Source organism: Gallus gallus, chromosome 4 (genome assembly GCF_016699485.2).
Source record: "Gallus gallus isolate bGalGal1 chromosome 4, bGalGal1.mat.broiler.GRCg7b, whole genome shotgun sequence".
In the NCBI taxonomy this organism is placed as follows: Eukaryota; Metazoa; Chordata; class Aves; order Galliformes; family Phasianidae; genus Gallus; species Gallus gallus.
This window is the reverse complement of record NC_052535.1, coordinates 33,704,739-33,723,371: the sequence shown is the minus strand read 5'-3', so window position 1 is coordinate 33,723,371 and position 18,633 is coordinate 33,704,739. Positions and strand designations below refer to the sequence as shown.

Below are 18,633 nucleotides of genomic sequence, written 5' to 3'. Positions count from 1 at the left end.
CCAGCAAATTACAGAAGGCTTCTTAAACCAAGTTTTATTTATAAAGTTTGATCTACTTACACGAGGAAACCAAGCAGTGACCAAATACTGAGTCATGTTCATGTGCTGCAGAACCTATTGCTCACAAGGAACTTCTGTACCTTCACAGAAGTGATTTTTCCACTGCTCTGCTGCTGCTAGGATAACTAAAAGCCTTCCTCTCCCTGGGAGAGGGTGCATCGTGATCCAGTCCGTTCAAGAAAGAGTCTGAAGGAGCAGTATTTTCTCATTAATGCAGAACCTATGCAAGACCACCATGAGATTTTCCCCACAGCGTGAGACCTGGCGCTCCATGGCCAGGCGGAAGTCTTCTTTCACTCCTTTAGTTATACCCCGGGTAACCGTGTGATGCCTTAAGTCGTGAAGGAAAGAGAGAAACAAAAACCAAATCAGGGTTATTTGGTGCACTACAGGAATTTAAAAAGGCGCTATGTGTCACTACCTGTGCATCTATCATACCTGAGTTTATAGAAGGAGATCTGAAGCTTGTGCTAGGCTATTTAAAAAGAAAAAAGCATTCAGTAGTTTAGAAGTCTTCCATAAGTTTGGAGTTCTGTAAGTGACTATGCTTTCAATGCTTTGGTTATAGTGGCTGTTAGGAAAGAAAACATTGCAGTTCTGGCTAACAGGAGAATGTGTTCTGTTAACCTAGCATTTTAGGATGTTCTTCTTGCATGGAGGGTGCACTAAGGAGGCACAGAATCCTATGGGTACTAATTAATGCAAGGTGCGGTGAACTCTTCACAGACCAACACAAAGCACAGAAATCAAGCCAGGCTGAGTGTGTACCAGTAGAAGTCAGCTCTTAGGGAGATAGTAGACACCAGGAATACATTTATTCTAAGCAGAAGATCAAGAACTGTTTTCAAATGGAACAAAAGGGCTGCTAACTGAGCAAGCAAAAGCACTTCTGGCTGGTGAAACTCAGATTACTGCCCTGGAAAGGGCCTTTCTTATTAATGGCTCTTTGTCCTCATGCTGGCCTGCTAAGCTCAATAGCTGAAGTCTTGTCCATAGAACAGTGTTCTGCAGTGCCAAAGCTCCAGGCTTCACTCACACTGATCCAGAACTCTGTACATTTAGACCAAAACTTCGTAGCATCTACCTGCGAGCCATACTTGGTCCAGGAGGCAAAGGGTATGTCCTGAAATGAAAGCCTTAGCACTTACTAAAGGAACAGCATAAAACAAATGAGAGAGAAAAGTAAAAATGTTAGCTTTGAGTGAAGTCCTGAGTCAGAGATAAGAAGCAAAGACCTGGACCAAACCCAGCATGCACAGTGAAAGACAGAAAGGAAACAAATGGTGAAGGCACGCCAATGCTGGAAATGAAGAATGGCAAAGTCTAGGAATTACCCTAATCAAAAATAGCATTCCACCTTCAATTAAATCATCAATTCCAGAATTTGAGAGAAAACCTGTCAAAGTGAAATTCTGTTCCCAATCACTCCCCTTCTGCTGAAACAGCAGAGACCTCTGTTACATGTGGAAAAGGCAAAGAGGCTACTGGAAGACCAGAGCTAGGTTGGGCAAAGCAAAACTGCACTGAAAATACTCCAGGATCCTCAGTTTACAGGATAAGTAATTTTCCATCTTCACTGCCTTAAACATTGCTGGCAGGTGAGTGCTATGGTCAGTTACCACCTAAAGGCTGTAACAACCTACAGCTACTGAGCAAGACAGCAGAACTCTTGAAGATGTCTGCCATGAAACAGCTGGACAACAGAAAACATTTCTGAACAGCTCAACTGACAAGTAGCAGCTACAAATGGATCCAGTATTATCTTGAAAAGGTTATGCACTTGCTAATATATGACTGAACATTGCTACTGTTTTGGTAAATTTCTACATTTTTGTTTAATTCAAAAGTGATTTATTAAATTGAAAGGACACATACTGGCAATTTATGGGAAAAATAAAAAGAAATGTTATATAGAACAACATGATTTGCCAGGCAATGTAGGCACAAATGGAGGGGGGAAAAAAAAAGATAGATACTGAATAATAAGTTGCTGAAAACCATGGGCAGTAAAACATGTTGACGAAACACAGCACACTATGAGTGGGGTTTTTCCACTTGGTACCTGTCAGCAGTCTGTATGCTGGGCTGTAGCACAGGTATGAATTCCTGCTGCAGTAACCCCATGGGAGGGCTAGAAGTCCTTTAAAAAACAGCAAATAGCAGTATTCAAATACCCACACACCAATTCATCCTCTGGTGCAAAACAACCGTCCAGAAAAAAAGGGGCAAGAGAGAACGAAGATGAGCCCAAGAGCAGTATGACCATCAAGCAGTCTAAGGAGTGCAGGACCTGAACAGCACTGAACATACAAACATCCCCAGATTTCATTGTTAAGGCTGTTCTGCAAATGTAGTATAAATAGATATGCATACTTGTGTGGAGAAAGAACAGTGGTAGGTGCAGAAACCAATTCACAGTTGTAACACAACGAACTATCATTGCTTGTCCCAAGAAGTGGGAAAACCCATCAGAAAAGATTTAATCCCTGGGTGTCCAATCTTTTGTCTTGCCTAGGCCACACTGAGTGAAGACAAATTGTCTTGGGCCATATATTATATATAATATTTATAAATACATTAACTATATTCATATAAGTATAAAAAAAATTATTTTCAATGAAAACATAGGATAAGAGGACAATAAAACTAGAGGGTTGGAGAGGAGCACTGCAGATACCACTGTTTCCCTGCACAGCCAGTGAGAGCGTGTCAGTGAAGGGGGAGAGCCCACAGCTTGAGGTAAGGGATTTGCTGCTGAGCTCAAGCCAAGTGCATGCACAGCAGGTATCAGCCACATTGCGTACATGACAGTATTTGTTATAGGTCACATACATCTCCTTTAGTTAGTCCACAGATGGCCTTTTTCACTGTTTCAAATTCCAACCACACACAAATGAAGCTGCTAGAGGGTGGCGTAATGTCATGGCAGAAATGCTCACACAGAGCAACCTCCCCGTGACAAGAGGAATATTTGAGGTGACACTTACAACCCAGGGTCACATGAACTACTATCCAAAATGTACCTTGGTTTGTCTTTGTGAAGTTAAGTCCTCATCTCTGTGTGCTATCTATCGCACAGGATAATAATCTTACGCTTAATCTTACAGCCTAGAGCAAATTCAGTGCCCTATCTACGGAGAAATGGGAAATCTGGTGTAGGGAGAACAGGCCTAGTTTCTTCACCCAAGTTTCAAAACAGTGTAAGTCTTACATAGGCACTCAAGCAGTGTACAAAATTCACTCCCACAGATGCTAAGGAGTTGAGAAGCAAACTTGGACATATATGCCTCTACTATTTAGTTAGGTGCCTACCTGCAGATCTCGCAGATGGGCTTTCTGATTAGTATGTATAACTTAAAAAATATGGAGAGCTATGCTAAAAAAAAATTCACCTCAAATAAAGAACATTTTAGTAGCACAGAAACTCTGCAGTACAGGTAAGAAAACTGAAATAAAATATTCACAGGAATTACTCAATCATGTGAGATATTTTTTCAAGAGCTCTTGTCATGAATGAATACACTACTGGCAAAAATGAACATGGGAAATAGAAACGAAAAGTAACAGCAAGACACTGTTGGTCCCATGGTGGCAGATGTTTGCAAACAGAATTCTGCACAACTGTGTCTGCATGACTGTTTGCAAGATCTACAGTCAAAAGTAAACATACCCAAATGCACAATCAGAATAAAAACTACGGTTTCAAGATGACTTTTTCCACTTCAACTAAGATTTCCTCCTCCATCCTCAAGGAGACATGAACTGGGAATGGGAATAGAGGTAGAAAACTCATCAGCTATCACATCAAGTTCATGCAGTGTTTGGTAGTCTAAGATCAGTCTAATTAGACTAAGATTATCAAAAATAGGAGCATCAATCAGTGACTTCCTGCATACTATTCTTTTCCTGTTTAGCCTCATTAGCGAACACTGCCACGGGTAATCTGTACAACTATGAAACACATCTTGTCTACAGTGGAGTTTAAAGGCAAATAATAGCAGAATTCAGAGCTCATCATAGAGGTCTTGCTGGCTGTGCAAGCAATGAGCTGGCTCTACCACCTGATGAAACCCAAACTGGAGCTTCATGTTCCCACCATGGATAAAAGGAAAGGGAAACCCCACAACCGTATATTACATTTTGCAGGACCTGACTGAAAGGCTACCAAGACCATACATCAGCTTTTTAAAACCAGTGTGGTTTACTTCCTGGGTTCAGAAAAAAGAACAGTCTCCCATGAGGTGTAAGGTGCTGAGGAAAATATTGCTATGAGAATGTAGAATTCACCTGGAAAGAAAGCTTTCTATAAATATTCACAATACAAAAGCTCATCCTTAGAAAAAACACACCTGTCATCCTGTTAATTATGACATGGGACTGCTATACTCGTTTATTCTGAGAAAAGATCAAGCAAAGGAATGATTTTTGTCTTTGGGCTGCTATGGCAAAAATCACGTGTCCTCCTGTGCATGAATAGTATCTGAGCTGCCTCTGCAATCACTGGGAAGATGGTGCAGCAGCTCCAACAGCCAGAACTGCTGAGACTTTTGAGAGATGAAAGCCAGTCTGCAGATTTCAGCCTGCAAACCATTTAGAAGTAGCTAGGTAATGTCCTAGGAAACAGATCTGTGTTGACACGCTTGATTAGAAGCTCAGTTGGAGGAGGCAAGTAAGCTAACCAATGCCACTGAGGTCAACACTGTTGGCACTCTGACCCTCAAAACCAGTCCAGGTTGGTTTGGGGTACCACAGAGTAGATGTCATCTCCTCCCGCTCAGCCCTCTGACAAAATGGTTCATCTCTGATGGATCTCAACCACGTAAGAGACACTTTACTCTCAGCCTTTTCCAGCTGGACAGGATATTTGACCATGGTAGTATAAGCACAAAGAAATGGACTTCTCCAAGCATTTGCCATCATTCACAAAACAAAACACAGGTCAGAAGGAGGGCAAAGAGATTTCTGTCTCACTAGAAGCACTGTTCACCACCCGTTCTGACTGGTGAAGTCAGAACAATAAGTAACAGCTGCCATGCAAATTAAAGTAAAAGCAGTGACCCAGTGAAATAGCACTAAACTATTAAAACTAACTAAAGACAGCAGCCAAGAATTTACCAGGTGTGGCCTTCAGTGCAGAATGCTCTTGCTGACAAAGACTATTATGTAACATCATATGTAGAGCAGCACACCCTGATTTTTGTTTTCATGCATCTGGCTACAAGCAGCGAGATACAGCAAGAGTAAAGAGTTTGAAAACCAAGAGCTTAAAAAAGAACTCTGGAAAACTGATTTACTTGTTCAAATTTGGGCACTATTACCTTATGTTAGAGGCTCCCATTTTTGAAAACTTTAGCCCAGTTCTACTTAAAGTTAACAGCCAGAATACACTGACCTGAACTGGAACATTGACAGATTTTACTAGTCTCCCTTTCATAAACCTAAAATACAACAAGTTCTAATAAACAGTCAGGATATTCCCAAACATCCTGGCTCTTGAACCCTGCAGCGGATACGCGCTCAGTCTTGACTCCAAACAGAGAACACTTTGCAACTTAAATTATTGATTTTCTTCACTGTCTTGTATGAAGTTGAGTAGAACAAGCTGTTCAGTACATAGTGACAGATGATCTACTAATTCAGACAAAATGTTTATACCTGGAGCATAATTTATGTTTTATATTAAAGTCTTTCATAGCTTTGTTTGTAACAAGTAGTGCTTTCTGTTCAGCACTGTCATTCAGCAAAATTATTAACAGCTTGCACTTGCACCTAATTACTTAAAGAATTCCTGTAAATGCAAGTCAAACCTCTGGCTGAAAGAACAGTCTGACATCACTGTAATACACATAATTCTAAAGCAAATGCAACACTTAAGAACAAAGTTCTGTAAAAGGAATTTAAAGTTGAAGAACTCCACAGAGGAGTTCACAGGTCAGTGGAAGAGATTATCTGAGTTCCTTATCCACCTCCTTACACTTAAACTCACAGCTATGATAGACTTAATACACTGAATATTAAATAAATGTGGCAACAGAACATAGTTTACTTTAAAAAAAGAAGAGTAAATATATTTTCATCCTTACTTGATCAGCATTCCTTGATTTGGCAACAGTTCCAGATGGATTTTCCCTCCTTCCTGTGTTCTTAAATAAGCAAATTCTTCCAACATATCAATATCTGAAGAAAATGTTAAAGACTTTTTTAAAGGAAAAAAATATAGTGAACATCCCTCCTTTTCCTGCACATCTGAGGCTGCACTGCCCAAAGGACAGCCACAATTAACAGCTGTGAAAACATGTGATTTCTAAAAGTGATAATCAAGATCACAGCATGTATTCCCAGCCCTCCAGAAATTAAGGAAAAATGTTTTTTTGAAGTGCAAAATACATATCAGTCAATTTCAATTTGTATGTACAGTTCTGACTGCAAGGAAAGCTCATGTCATTAGGACCGTATCTCTCCCAATAAATTCACTGTCTGGTTTTACATTCTTTCCTATGCACTGCATAGCAAGGCTGAGATTGAAGAATATGCCCCCATAGTGGTACGTACCACCTTTTCTGTTTCTTATTTTGTCCTTTGTTTAACTGTTTCTTCTTTTCTTCCTTTAACACCGCCATTATTGCAGCCTCTGAACAGGGCTTTAGTTGTCTCACAAAGGAATCCGAACCTCAGCTTTCTGGGACCATGGTTAGATGTCTACTCTGGTTAAACACTAAGCTGTGTGCATATACTGATCCAAGTGTAAGTAGGAAAGCTGACTACACATCAGACATGCTTTGCATGAACCTTGACATAACTTGTTATCTTACTCAACCCTAAAGCTTACCCACACAAAGCATTCAAGCAATAATAATGAAAATGATTCAATTCTTTGAAGCCACTTTACCATTTTTGTTATCTACAGCTAAGGATGGCACAGCAAAACGACAACCCTGTAGTTCAGCAGCACATATATCTTACTGAAAAGATTCAACATCCAATGCTACTGCTGCTTCTCTGAATTGAAGTGCTATTACAGCATACTTAAAAGTACTCTGAAGTGCCAGAATAGGTATCAGAAGGCGTATTAATAGTCCATTATTCACTGGCAGTTATTGTGAGAGGCTTGCACTGTGCATAAATAATACGGAATACTAATCACAGAGAGGACCTGCTGAAACTATCCGACAGCTTTCTCAACACCTCAGCAAATAATATTGGATGTGAAAGACATTCCCGGCTAGAGAAAGGATACTTGTGACATAGTTAAAGAAATTCTCATACTGGAAGTTCCCTTGTTGGCAGATTTTGTTGATGGCTTTCAGGAATAAGTTTTCACCCCTTGGCCACTCATGCTGAAGCAGAACAATCACATGGCCCAACGCTGTATCATCTCTGTTGTCAGTGAAAGCTCTCAGCTTCAGGGGGGAAAAAAAAAAAAAAAAGGCATTGAGAAGATAAGGAAAGTCACATTACTCTTAGAAATTGACTGGATTTAACTGCATCTGTGCAAATACAAAACAAGCTCTTTAAGAAGCTTCTGCCCTAACATATATTTAATTCTGCCCTAACTTATATATTTAAAATAGGTTGGAAATTCCCAGCCAAATTCTCTCTGGTGATTTATAACAAAGTCTAGAAAGATAGGAAAAGTATTTTGAGGTAAATCCTATCTTCTCTGCCTCAAACTACAATGACTAAAAGAGAAAAAGAACAAATACTATTCCTCCCCTCAAACAGAAGTGTCCATTCACAAACCCACTGAGGTGAGAAACACTTGAAGTAGAGCCCCTTACGCCTAGTGTCACCACTGGGATAAGGCCATGCAGTTTCAGGACTCCAACTACATACGCTAGGCCTTATGGACTTGAGATTAGCAGACTATAACTTACCTTGAAACAAGCTAACAACAGATGAAGGCAGTAAGGCATGATAGCTCTACTGGTACACGGCCAAAGCTTCAAATCGGACCCTGCAACAGAACAGTTTATCATAGACTTCTTTAGCGCTCTTCTGATTCTCTAAGTTTGGAAGAAATTTGAACGAAGAAAAGTGAACAAACGCTTGCCTACAGTCTCAGGTAGGGAAGAAAACTTTGCAGGTAATTACAAATGATTCAAAATGTGAAGTTATGCATTTTAAAAAATATTCTTCCCTTCTGTTTTACTGTGTAAGGACTTGGTCCCCAAAACAATTTAATAGGTATCAGCAGGATGCAAATTAACAAAAGAAAAAAGGAGTCAAGAACCACCTTCTGTTTTTCACAATGTTAGAATTATATACATTTCATACAGACAATGATTAAAATTGAGACGATCCTGAGCTTAGGGTAGTAGCAACTGCATACCTTTTCTGAATTTAGACTTGACTTTAGGTTGCTCCTCCTGTACTTTACCTCCTTCTTGTATTGGAAGTAAAATATAGCACATGAGGTCAAGCACTTTTTCGCACGTTTGCTATAAAAAGGAGACAAGATAGAAACAAGACAGGCAATAAACAGACAAGTCTAAATTAAGTTTCTTAAGTTAATTATGTTAATTAAAAATTTCAGACAAAGCAAAAGGCAAAATTTGCTGCTAAAACTTCTGCAGAATCAATGCGTAACTTAGCTTGGCTGAGCAAAAAGACATGGCTGATATGAATCCCATTAAACAATCTCCATTTTAATTGTTCTAGGAAGCGTTAAATCAATAAAAATGCAAAAATTTTATCTTGAAATACTACATTTTCCAATCAATTCTTAGAATAGTTTTTAAACGTTTGTTCTGTCCATGGTAAAAATAGAACAAGAAAATGACAATTGAACAGTATGACAGAAATGCTGTAAATTTTAATGCTATTTTCTAGAGACAGTAAGAGGTTTGTACAGATATATAATTAGGTTTCCAATGAAAAAGCATAAGCTGGAAAAGGAGGAAAGGCTATTCCAACAGTACTAGGATGATTTGAGATCCTTACTCAAGCCTTTATTACTGCTGTTTTTACTTTCTATACACCTTCTCTTGCCCTGCAACATGAAGCCTATACACAAGAATTTTCCTCACATATTTTAAAACTTTCAGTGACTTTAAGCAACTAAAAAAAAAAAATTAAAAAAAAAAAATCAAGCTTTCACTGACAGACCACTAAAATACTTCTAGCTACGCTAAGTTGTAACTAAACACCCCAAATTATAGCTACCAAAGAGAGTGTATAGGGGAGATAATAATGGATACTCAGATTAGGCAGGAAGTACAATTCTCTTCCCTGCGAAGCATCAATTTTTCTTGTAGACCCTGGCTTATGTCTGATACCCTTCTGGAAGTAGGGAAAGACAGGAAAACTCAAAGCTAAATGGGAACGACAGTGCCAGATGATAAAAGACCAGTGCATGGAATGCTGTACATACCCGATACTCTCCAAGGGCAAAGTGGCATGTTGCTAACTGGATTAGCGCTCTCTGATTTTCTAGTGAACCTTGTCCTGTAATCTGTTGTGGAGAATGAGAACCCTGAAGAGCTGCCAAGTGATGCAGGCTGCTAATTGCTTTTTTGTACTGTCCCTTTAAAAGGAAGATGGAACAGAGTATTAAGGCCTTCTGTGTACGATGGGTAGAAAGACAAATAAAAATTCCTTTATAGAAAGCTTTCAAAGCAGTGGGTGTCTAAATAGCAAGGCTTCAACGTTTCTGTCTAGCAAAAAACTCTCCAGTGATGTGCTGTGTACATGAATGTGGATCCAGCACTTGTAAGGCTGGAGACAAACAATTCTGCTTTAAGAAGCCTTTTTATAGAGTCTCATAACTGAAACAAATGATCATGCTCTTTGGAGTTAGATACTACTTCATTTAATTAAATAAAGCTTGAAACAGCTTTTGTTCAGCAAGAATAAAAGAATACCAAGGGAAATACATGAAAGAACAATCTTTGTTCTGTGAACAGTAGGATGATGTTTAGAATCTGCCTAATTTCTAATGAGATAACCAATTTTAAATCTAACTGATGCATGTTAAAACCTGTGATTTGAAAATTATTTTCTCTGATGGTATCTCAACAGAACATATTGGCAGACAAACTGCATTTTAATTTCACACTATATACCTACTGGTCTTCTTCATATGCCAATGCTAGCTGGACTCAAAAGACAACTACTTAAGACAGGAATGTTGTGTAGCTTTGTGCTAATAATGGTATGATTCTATCTTCTAAAGGGTCATACCTCAAAGCATAAAAATCAGTAGACACAAAGCATCTAACAAGGTAATCAGAACAGCTACTCACTAAAAGAAAGAGCAATAGTATGGGGTCATTTTCATTAGTATTTTATCGTTTTTACCTGGTAAATAATCATGTCCGTAAGAAAGATCCTTAACCAAAGCCAGGTTTCAGTCTTCCAAGACAAACAAATTCTGGTGAACTCTGCATAAGTTATCAGAGAAAAAAGCAGCATATTGTAGCTTTGTGTTAAAAAACAATGATCCAGAAAGAAATATACAGCTATATTTAGAAAACACATAACAGTATGAATGTTGAATCCTTTAAAAATAGGATACTCTTCCAATACAATCACATACAATCATATTCCCATACTACTTTTCTTCAGTGTCCAATAAAAGCTGTCACATGACATTATTTGCTTTCTTTTTAGAAGATAAATTTGTTTTCAATATTATGACATTAGATGTTATCAGACAATATAAAACCAATTTGCTTAAGCATGAACTAAAGCAACCACTAGCAGCACATCCTCACCTAGAAGCACTACTAATAATCAACTGCTCCTCCAGTGAAAGCTGCTTCCAGAAGAAGCGTGAGTGAACAAGTGAAGACATGAGGAATGAAACAAAAGCCAAGAAACATTCAGAGAACAACTGAGAATAACTTCTTAAAAGAACCTAGATCAAAAATACTAGGACTGCATATTAAGCTGTATTTCAAAGGTTCCCACTGACAGGAATTCAACAATACTAAAATGACAGCAATAAGAGGTAAATGTAGCATTGCCTGTAGTTAGCCTTACCTTTGTCAAGTGATTCCAGTGAACAGAGCAGCTCCCAGCTCTCTCTTGCCAGTTTAAAGCTCTCTAGTACTTCAATAGAGTTTGCAAGGTCTGCCTTATTAACTGCAATATGACGACTTCGTGCCTTCCCAGAAGGATCCTCATCATCTGAGCTCTGCTTAACAATCAACAAAAAACCAAAGACTCAATACTTATATTTATTTCGTATGACTCTAAAGTCACAGAAGTTCCACTTAACAAAAGTAACCAGTCCCAAAACAGAGATTCCAAGATCCTAATTTCATAGTCTTTATGTGACTTTCAACTATTTCACTTAGCTTTTTTTTTGACATTAGAACAACCTGGTTTGCTACTAAGAAAGTCAATGGTATAGTGTGATAAACAGTATCCCAAGAGATTATTCTCCTAAACATGCTTTAGCCAGATTACTGATTGAAGGATATATATTTACATTTTAGCACTCAGTTTAAGCTTTCAGTGGCATAATGCAAAGGAAATATTCCCATGTAAGTGTATGTACTTCTATCAGAGAAATTCTATGAAATGGTTTTCCATTATTGAAGTAAATGTATTCAGTTTCAGTAATGAAAAGTCAATTAATTCAGTTTCACCTGAAGAAAATCTGACTGCTATTGCCATTCTTTATAGCTTCTGCAGTCTCTGCCGAGCTCCTTTAAGCTGAAATATTCATATCCACACATACATGCCTACAGCAGTTGGTACAAAAATTGTTTTACTCTTGCTGTTCTTAGCAAAAAACATGTTTCTATAATATGGTCAGAAAGTACTATTCTGGGGTAGCTCTAAAACTACATCATAACCTCTACTGTTGAAATTCCAGTATTGGTGCCATCTTTTTCACAAAAAGAAAATCTAGAGAGCTTACCATTGTTTTTTCTCTTCCTTCAGCAAGTTTCCTCTTTTTGTGTATGTGTTTGTTACGATCAATATCCGTATCGCCATAGACATTGGTCACATCCTCAAGAAGAATCAGTGGGGCTTGGTTTGGAGCATTTGGACCTGGATTTAAACAAATTAGATCTCAATTGACCTGAAAAGTATTGTGCTTACATCAAGCCAATTCTTCCTTCACACTGAAGGAATATGATGTTAGAGAATAAAATCTGAAATGCAATTCAGTTAAGCTGTATGAGCAGCCATGGTGAAGCTGTTTTTCCTCAAAGCAGCCTTACGGTAAAGGTTAGAACACATTTACCAGACTCACAGGGAATATCTTACAAGCTTTAGGATATCTATTTGAACCTTTTTCTTACAGAGCAGTCATAAGATATGCTCTGGCAGCAAGCTTTTTTTCCTCATCAAGCATTATTTAATGTTATGTAAATACAATTATTGAACAGGTAAACAGAACAGATGGCTCTGAGCTTAATGGCTACAAACACAGCAATATTTTCAAAACATTCTCATTAGAAGTCAAAATAGGCTGACAGACAGTAATGCCTCAAAGCAGCAAGATTTTCCCAGTATAACCATTCAATATGATTTCAGTTGTACAGGAGCTCTCATCATCGCTCTCAAAGCTTCCACAGAAGCATCATGTTGAGATAAAGGATACATGATTTCTGCTTCCCTTGATATCACAGAACAATCTGTGAGATCTGGTAATTGTTACTTCAGATCTCAGTGCTCAAGTTTCATTAGATATAAAATGAGACTATACCACAATCTCAAAACAGACTGCTACATGATCACCCAGCACTGCAAAACTCTTCCTTCCCAGAATATTTTCTCAGTTTGCATAACCAAATTATACATAGATGTGCAAAGCTCAGACAAAAAGAAACATAAAGGAAAGCGGAAATGCATTAATCCATTCTCCCTTTTTGTGATCCCTGCCAGAAATGCACAGTAATGCCAACAGGAGTTTTCTGTACTTGCATTTGTGCTTAAATCCTGCAAATAAACACCTCACTCATAATTGGAAAGATCTAATTTGGGATTACAGTATGAACAGAATCCATTTCAACTCTGGAATTAAAGAACCTAAAGTGATGTGTAAGCTGTCAATAGAAGTTGGTGCTACACCAACCAACCTGCTATGCTTACTAAGTGATGAACTTACCTCCTTCAACTAGATTCTAACTAGATGCCATCAGTTAAATGTCCCCTACACAAAAGCTACAGCAAAGTGAAAGAACTTCCCCTGTATCATATATTTCACCGTGTCACAATGTAAGCTGTGTGCACTTAAAATGGCGAAGTCATAATGTAGAAAATAGCATTTGTGAGAGAACACATAGGTATGTACCACAAGCGGGATCCTGGGAGAGTTTTAACACTGAAGTCTCAAGAGCTGCCTACTTGGAACACCTGAGAAGAAAGGAATGGGCTTTACTGTTACTCATTCTCCTTTCTCAGAGCATCTAAGCAACTGCTTTGCCTTGCAAAGGATATGTTCTTCTCAGTAGCAGGCAAACATACTGTAATCTTTATTGCAAAATTTCCAGTCTTAAAAATCAAAGCAAACTTCACCCTTTACTGGTGCTGCAGACCTTCCCTTACATGAAGGAAAGCTATACACAGCCATGTTGAGTTTTTCAGCTTAACTATGGTCTAGAGTCTGGGCTTACAGAGTTTAATTGATTTCTAGCACTCAGTGTCATAAATAAAACTCTAAAAGCATCAGCCCGAATAGCAACTCCTGTCAAGCCTGAGAAGTGTGAATTGCCTCATTCACTTCTCAAGTCCTTAACAAGGCAAATATAAATTACATAAGAGCCAACATCAGCTTCAAAGAATCAAAATCAGAGGAGAAAATAAGAACAAACACAATGCTGATGGAAGAGTGGGAATGAATCCCAGCAATGTTATACATAACATCTGGTCTGTTACTTCTCTCTTCACTAGACTACTGCTACTAGCTGATGTTGAAACCATAATGCTACGTTAAACAGGTCTTTGCTCCAACCCAGTACAGAAGTTGTCCTGAACTACTTCTGCTGATAAGAATAATGGATTGGGAGAATTTTAAAGAGAATCCATGTCACTTTGTAAACCAATTGTTTTAAAAGACTACTGAGAAAAGATCTGTGAGGCATTAGCAATGAAAACTAACCTTGGAAGAGAGATGGCTGGATATTGCTGACGTACTGGAATGCATTTTTAAAGAAGACCAGCATTGTAGAATACACGACTTGATTCTTGTATTTAGCATGTGCATCACTATCAAAGTTACTGATGTACCTGCAGAGGTCTTTCATTCTATGCAAAATATCTCCAAAACTTCTGAAAAAGAAAGAAAGAAAAATTCAGCATGTTACACAGACCACAAAACTAAAGCAAACAATTCACACTGAATATGAAAAGCTTAATGTTTTTGCTCAGGAAATCCCTCAGCTGCACGTCAGGGATGTCTAGGAATGCACGCCAGTGAAACTTCACTAAATATTCGCCTTCTTTTAATTTGTTGTGGCACCTAGGAAAGGATATTCCACACTACTGTGATTCTTACACATTACTTTGGTCAACAAGGATACAGTTTAGAAACCAATTGGGAAGGGGCTCACATTTTTACTTTACATTACACAGTCTTGAAAGAAAAGCTGCCCTGAATTTACAGAAAGTGTTCCTCATGTTAAAGTCCTTCTCCAACTCATCTGCTTAAGAACTAAAAAGATAAATCCTCCTTGAGAAGGAATACCTGGAAAAGTAAAAATTTCTCACCTTCTTCCTTTATCCATTTGCCATTCACACCTCATTCCCACCACAGACAATATTTTAAACAGCCTCTCCCAAGGATCTGTAATTTGGGATGATTTCTCTGTAAGGCCATCTATTATGTATTTCTGAGAGCTACGTTTGCTTGGAGACATAAGATCAGATGAATCTTGTGAACCTATGAGAACAAACACATTTTTCTCTTTCGAAAAAAATCAAACTAACAGACGTATATTCAAGGAGAAATGTAAAAAGACACATTTGAGCTTTCAGGGTAATCAGAGTTGACAGGTTGGATGAGGAGATCTTAGACATTTTTGTCCTACCTCTCAGTATATATATTGTGAGGACTAATTAGTTAATCAATCATGAGACATTTTTATATCAAACGTCTAAGGAACATCAAATGCTGCTATTAATCTTTGTCTACAAGATACATTTCATAGAAGTGATGCATTTATAAGCCATACTTTAGTAAGGCTAAAACGTTTTTTAGGAAAGTCTGATTTTGTAAAAATATTCTTACCTTGATATTGGCTTTCTGTCTGTGTAGATCTCGTTACATAGTTAATATAAAATTCTGCTGCTTTATTTAGGTATTTATATAACAAACTGGCAGGAAGTCGAACATCGGGGTTGTTAATTATCAGAGGAAGAACATCGCAAACTAAAATAGCAAACAAACAAAACAAAATCATTAGAATTTGTGGAATTTTTTAATTCTGTTTGTCCTAAGTAAAGTTTCTCAATTAGTGATGTAAATTCCCATCTCTGGCAGACCAAACACCGGAAAGAATCACAGAATCACCAAGGTTGGAAAAAACCTCCAAGATCACCCAGCCCAACCATCCACCTATCACCAACAGTTCTCACTAAACCATGTCCCTCAGTACAACGTCTAGAGCTTCCCTGAACACCTCCAGGGTCATTGACTACACCACCTCTCTGGGCAGCCCATTCCAGTGCCTGACCACTCTTTCAGAAAAGCAGTATCACAAAGGATCACAAAGAACCTCACATGAATGACTGCAATACCTATTTGTGACAGATGGTAATCCTGCCCTAAAGTGGCCTGACACTGTTCTGAATAAAGTGCTTTTCTAATCTTAATACTAAGACAGCAATTTACTTAACTCCAAATTTATCTCACTGCCATTCTATAAACTTGTACAATAAAACAAGAATATTAGCATTTTCTTACCAAACAATTTTCTAAAACAATTCACTGGGGATTCTTGGTCTTCAATATTTTCAGCTTCTAATAACGTTTCTCCAAGGCCTACCTGTATAAACAGAGGTGAAAAAGAAATGGATCAGTGTTTTTGGAACCTTTCAGAACTGCAATTCAATGAAGATGAACGATTATTCAGAGAATAATTCAGTAGGAATTAACTATCTCACTGGATGCGCTAGTATCTATGTAGTTAAACTAGTAGCAACTAATATCAGATGAAAAGCAATGCCAGGAGATAGCAAAACCAGGACCAAAAGAATTGTGCCTATGAGCGTATCAGTAAAGACATGCACAGATAGGTGAAAGCAATGGAGCCACCACACCTTACATTTGCAGCTTGTCACCTGACCTGCACGCACTTGCCTGCTGCAGGTATGAAGTTGTTAGTTCAAGTTTGTTTCAGAACTAACAGGTTTTACAGTCTTCAAGCTATGCTTAAATATAAGTAGGCCAACATTTAAAGGGCTCCAGCAGTAGTCTTGTACATCCAAGCAAATGCTTTGCCCTGAGTCTAGTAGTTATAACCTCAAAGTACTTTGGCCTCAATGACTATTTAATGAAAAAAGCTGGAACAATATTATCTTTTAGACTATAACACTTCTATTCTTCCTTTTCTTTTTTTCAAAAAGCATGGAATATTCACTGCATCTACAAAACAAACACAAAACACTTATTGTGAGCTACGCTTACCCCATGCTGTACCACAGTCTCTGGGAAGCGTCGCAGAAGTAGCAGCAGCATTTCTGCCCTTTCTAGTGTGTTAAAACACTGCTCTGTGGCCTTCAGTAACATTTCACACTGCACTCGACCAGGAAGGGTTTCAAATAATCCTTTAAAAAGAAAGAAAAAGATACAGTGCAACTCACCGTGTTTGAACTGCAAAGGTGGCTGATAAAGGGTAAAAGACAAGGTTAGTTGGACCTTGCTACACACTGAAAACATTTCCTTATATTTCTTTCAGTATTTTAATACCAGAGCCTGGAAAAACAAAAATGCTACCTCTCTGAATGAAGCCTATAGGAAACCTGTGTTTCTTCAGATGCACTTAATAAGTAAGAGTGGTAATGAGTAGAACAGTGAAAAAAATAATATCTGACATTTAAATATGCTTCAAGATCTTCATTTACCTTCTTTGCTTACGTATCACTTCTAATATTACTACTTTAACTAAAAAAGTACCTTTTCCACTTTAAATGTGCCATGAGATCCAGAAAAGAAACCAGTATATTCTCCCTATAAATTAAATGTGTTCTCTATGAACTCCATTCCATGAAAATGCAAACACTACTTCCTCAATTAGAGTAACCTGTATGCAAAGAGAGACACGCTGCTTATTCTTACAATTTCTGAAGCACACCTTCAGACAACAGATTACAACTTGTTTGGTGTAAACCCTGCTTTCAAAACTGCCCATGGCTGCTAGCAGTGAATGTCAAGACCTCAAGTGGTCACTGTCCATTTCGGTAACTCTCACTTTACACAAATTATATCACTCCATGTTAATGATTGTCCATTGTTCTCTGGAATCATTTAGACAATGAACCTTCAGTGACCCTCCACTTACTCTCTATGCAATCATTCTTCTAGCTTACCAGATTGTGCTTTTTGTTCCAGCGGACAGAGGTGTGCTTGCCCCACTAGCTATGAAACCAGAGGGCTTACCTTTAGGTTCCTTTTGGACTCTCCCTATTCTCAGAGTAAAATCCTTACCTCTTAAAAACTGCGTCTGCTTGTCCTGCGAGTCATTCCTCAGCGCTGCTGTAATAACGCTGATCTCCCTCCACACTGCAGGCTGGTCTGGAAAATTCACAAACCTGTAATAAAATTTGAGGCAAAGAATGCAGAGTGATCTGAGAATCTCCCAGCAGGACAAACCTCCCTGTGTTACGTACATGTCGTAGAGCAGCCTGCCCGCCGACGCCGTCCTCTCAGCGTTCCTCTCGATGGTGTACATCTCATACTGCAGGAGGGAAGGACATCACGTTGGCCCTCCTGAACGCATTTCTCAATCACATTATTCTTCCTACTCTAAAAAAATCCCACAACAACAGATCGATTCCCTGCAGAGGACACCTACGTGAATAACAGAAACTGAGAAGAAACGACTGCAGCAGTGTAGAAATGAAGAGGCAGGCTCGCCCTGTCTAACCACACACGATGCGTGAACGTCTGTATGCATACACATGCAGCAATACTACCATGCTGGCTTTATTTTTACACAAACAAAACAACCAGTGAGACCTGTGACCAGGGTTTCCAGTCAAGTGCAGGGCAGAAACACAATCTACTTTGAAAGCCATCTGCTAAAGAGGAGCTCTAAAACTTTACTACAACTCCTGTCAGAGAGCGGAGCCGATCTGTCAGGTAATTGACGGAAACGCCGGGCCCCCGCCCCTCCAGTCCATTGGCCGCCGTGACCGTCAGTCACACAGCGCCCGCCGCAAGGCCGTGTGGGGGAGCGGCGCGCCGCGCCTTCATATACTGCCGGTGCGCTAACGCTCACCTGGATATTGAAGTCGGCGGGGTAGAGGCTCCGCGCCGTGATGAGCCAGGCCTTGGCCGCCCATAGATCTCCCGGCACCAGCTCGCGGGCTCGCTTCACCAGAAACTCGCAATCCCCCTGAGCTGACATCTTGCGGCCGGGCGGCACGCATGCGCCCCGACGCGGCCTCGTCCGCTCT

The 18,633-nt window shown here is 39.0% G+C and overlaps 1 protein-coding gene across 10 annotated transcripts; it reads right to left on the bottom strand.

The window, feature by feature from the left end:
- Nucleotides 1–8: 8 nt before the first annotated feature.
- INTS10 (integrator complex subunit 10) lies at nucleotides 9–18,600 on the bottom strand. 10 transcript variants are annotated; one of them, XM_015276188.4, is made up of 19 exons: nucleotides 18,456–18,600; nucleotides 17,845–17,912; nucleotides 17,663–17,766; nucleotides 16,643–16,782; nucleotides 15,920–16,001; nucleotides 15,245–15,385; nucleotides 14,725–14,896; nucleotides 14,117–14,286; nucleotides 11,927–12,060; nucleotides 11,041–11,197; nucleotides 10,357–10,439; nucleotides 9,431–9,583; nucleotides 8,390–8,498; nucleotides 7,935–8,014; nucleotides 7,298–7,460; nucleotides 6,144–6,237; nucleotides 2,123–2,200; nucleotides 499–535; nucleotides 213–391 (listed from the first exon to the last, which is right to left on the bottom strand). In XM_015276188.4, exons 1-18 carry the CDS (start codon nucleotides 18,582–18,584, stop codon nucleotides 505–507), a joined length of 2,088 nt encoding a protein of 695 aa, XP_015131674.1. In that variant the 5' UTR covers nucleotides 18,585–18,600; the 3' UTR covers nucleotides 213–391; nucleotides 499–504. The 10 variants fall into 10 exon arrangements, with proteins under 10 accessions (XP_015131671.1, XP_015131672.1, XP_015131673.1 ...); XM_015276185.4 differs by lacking the exon at nucleotides 499–535 and having other exon boundaries at nucleotides 9–391; XM_015276186.4 differs by lacking the exon at nucleotides 499–535 and having other exon boundaries at nucleotides 9–391; nucleotides 11,041–11,194.
- Between the last annotated feature and the right edge of the window lie 33 nt (nucleotides 18,601–18,633).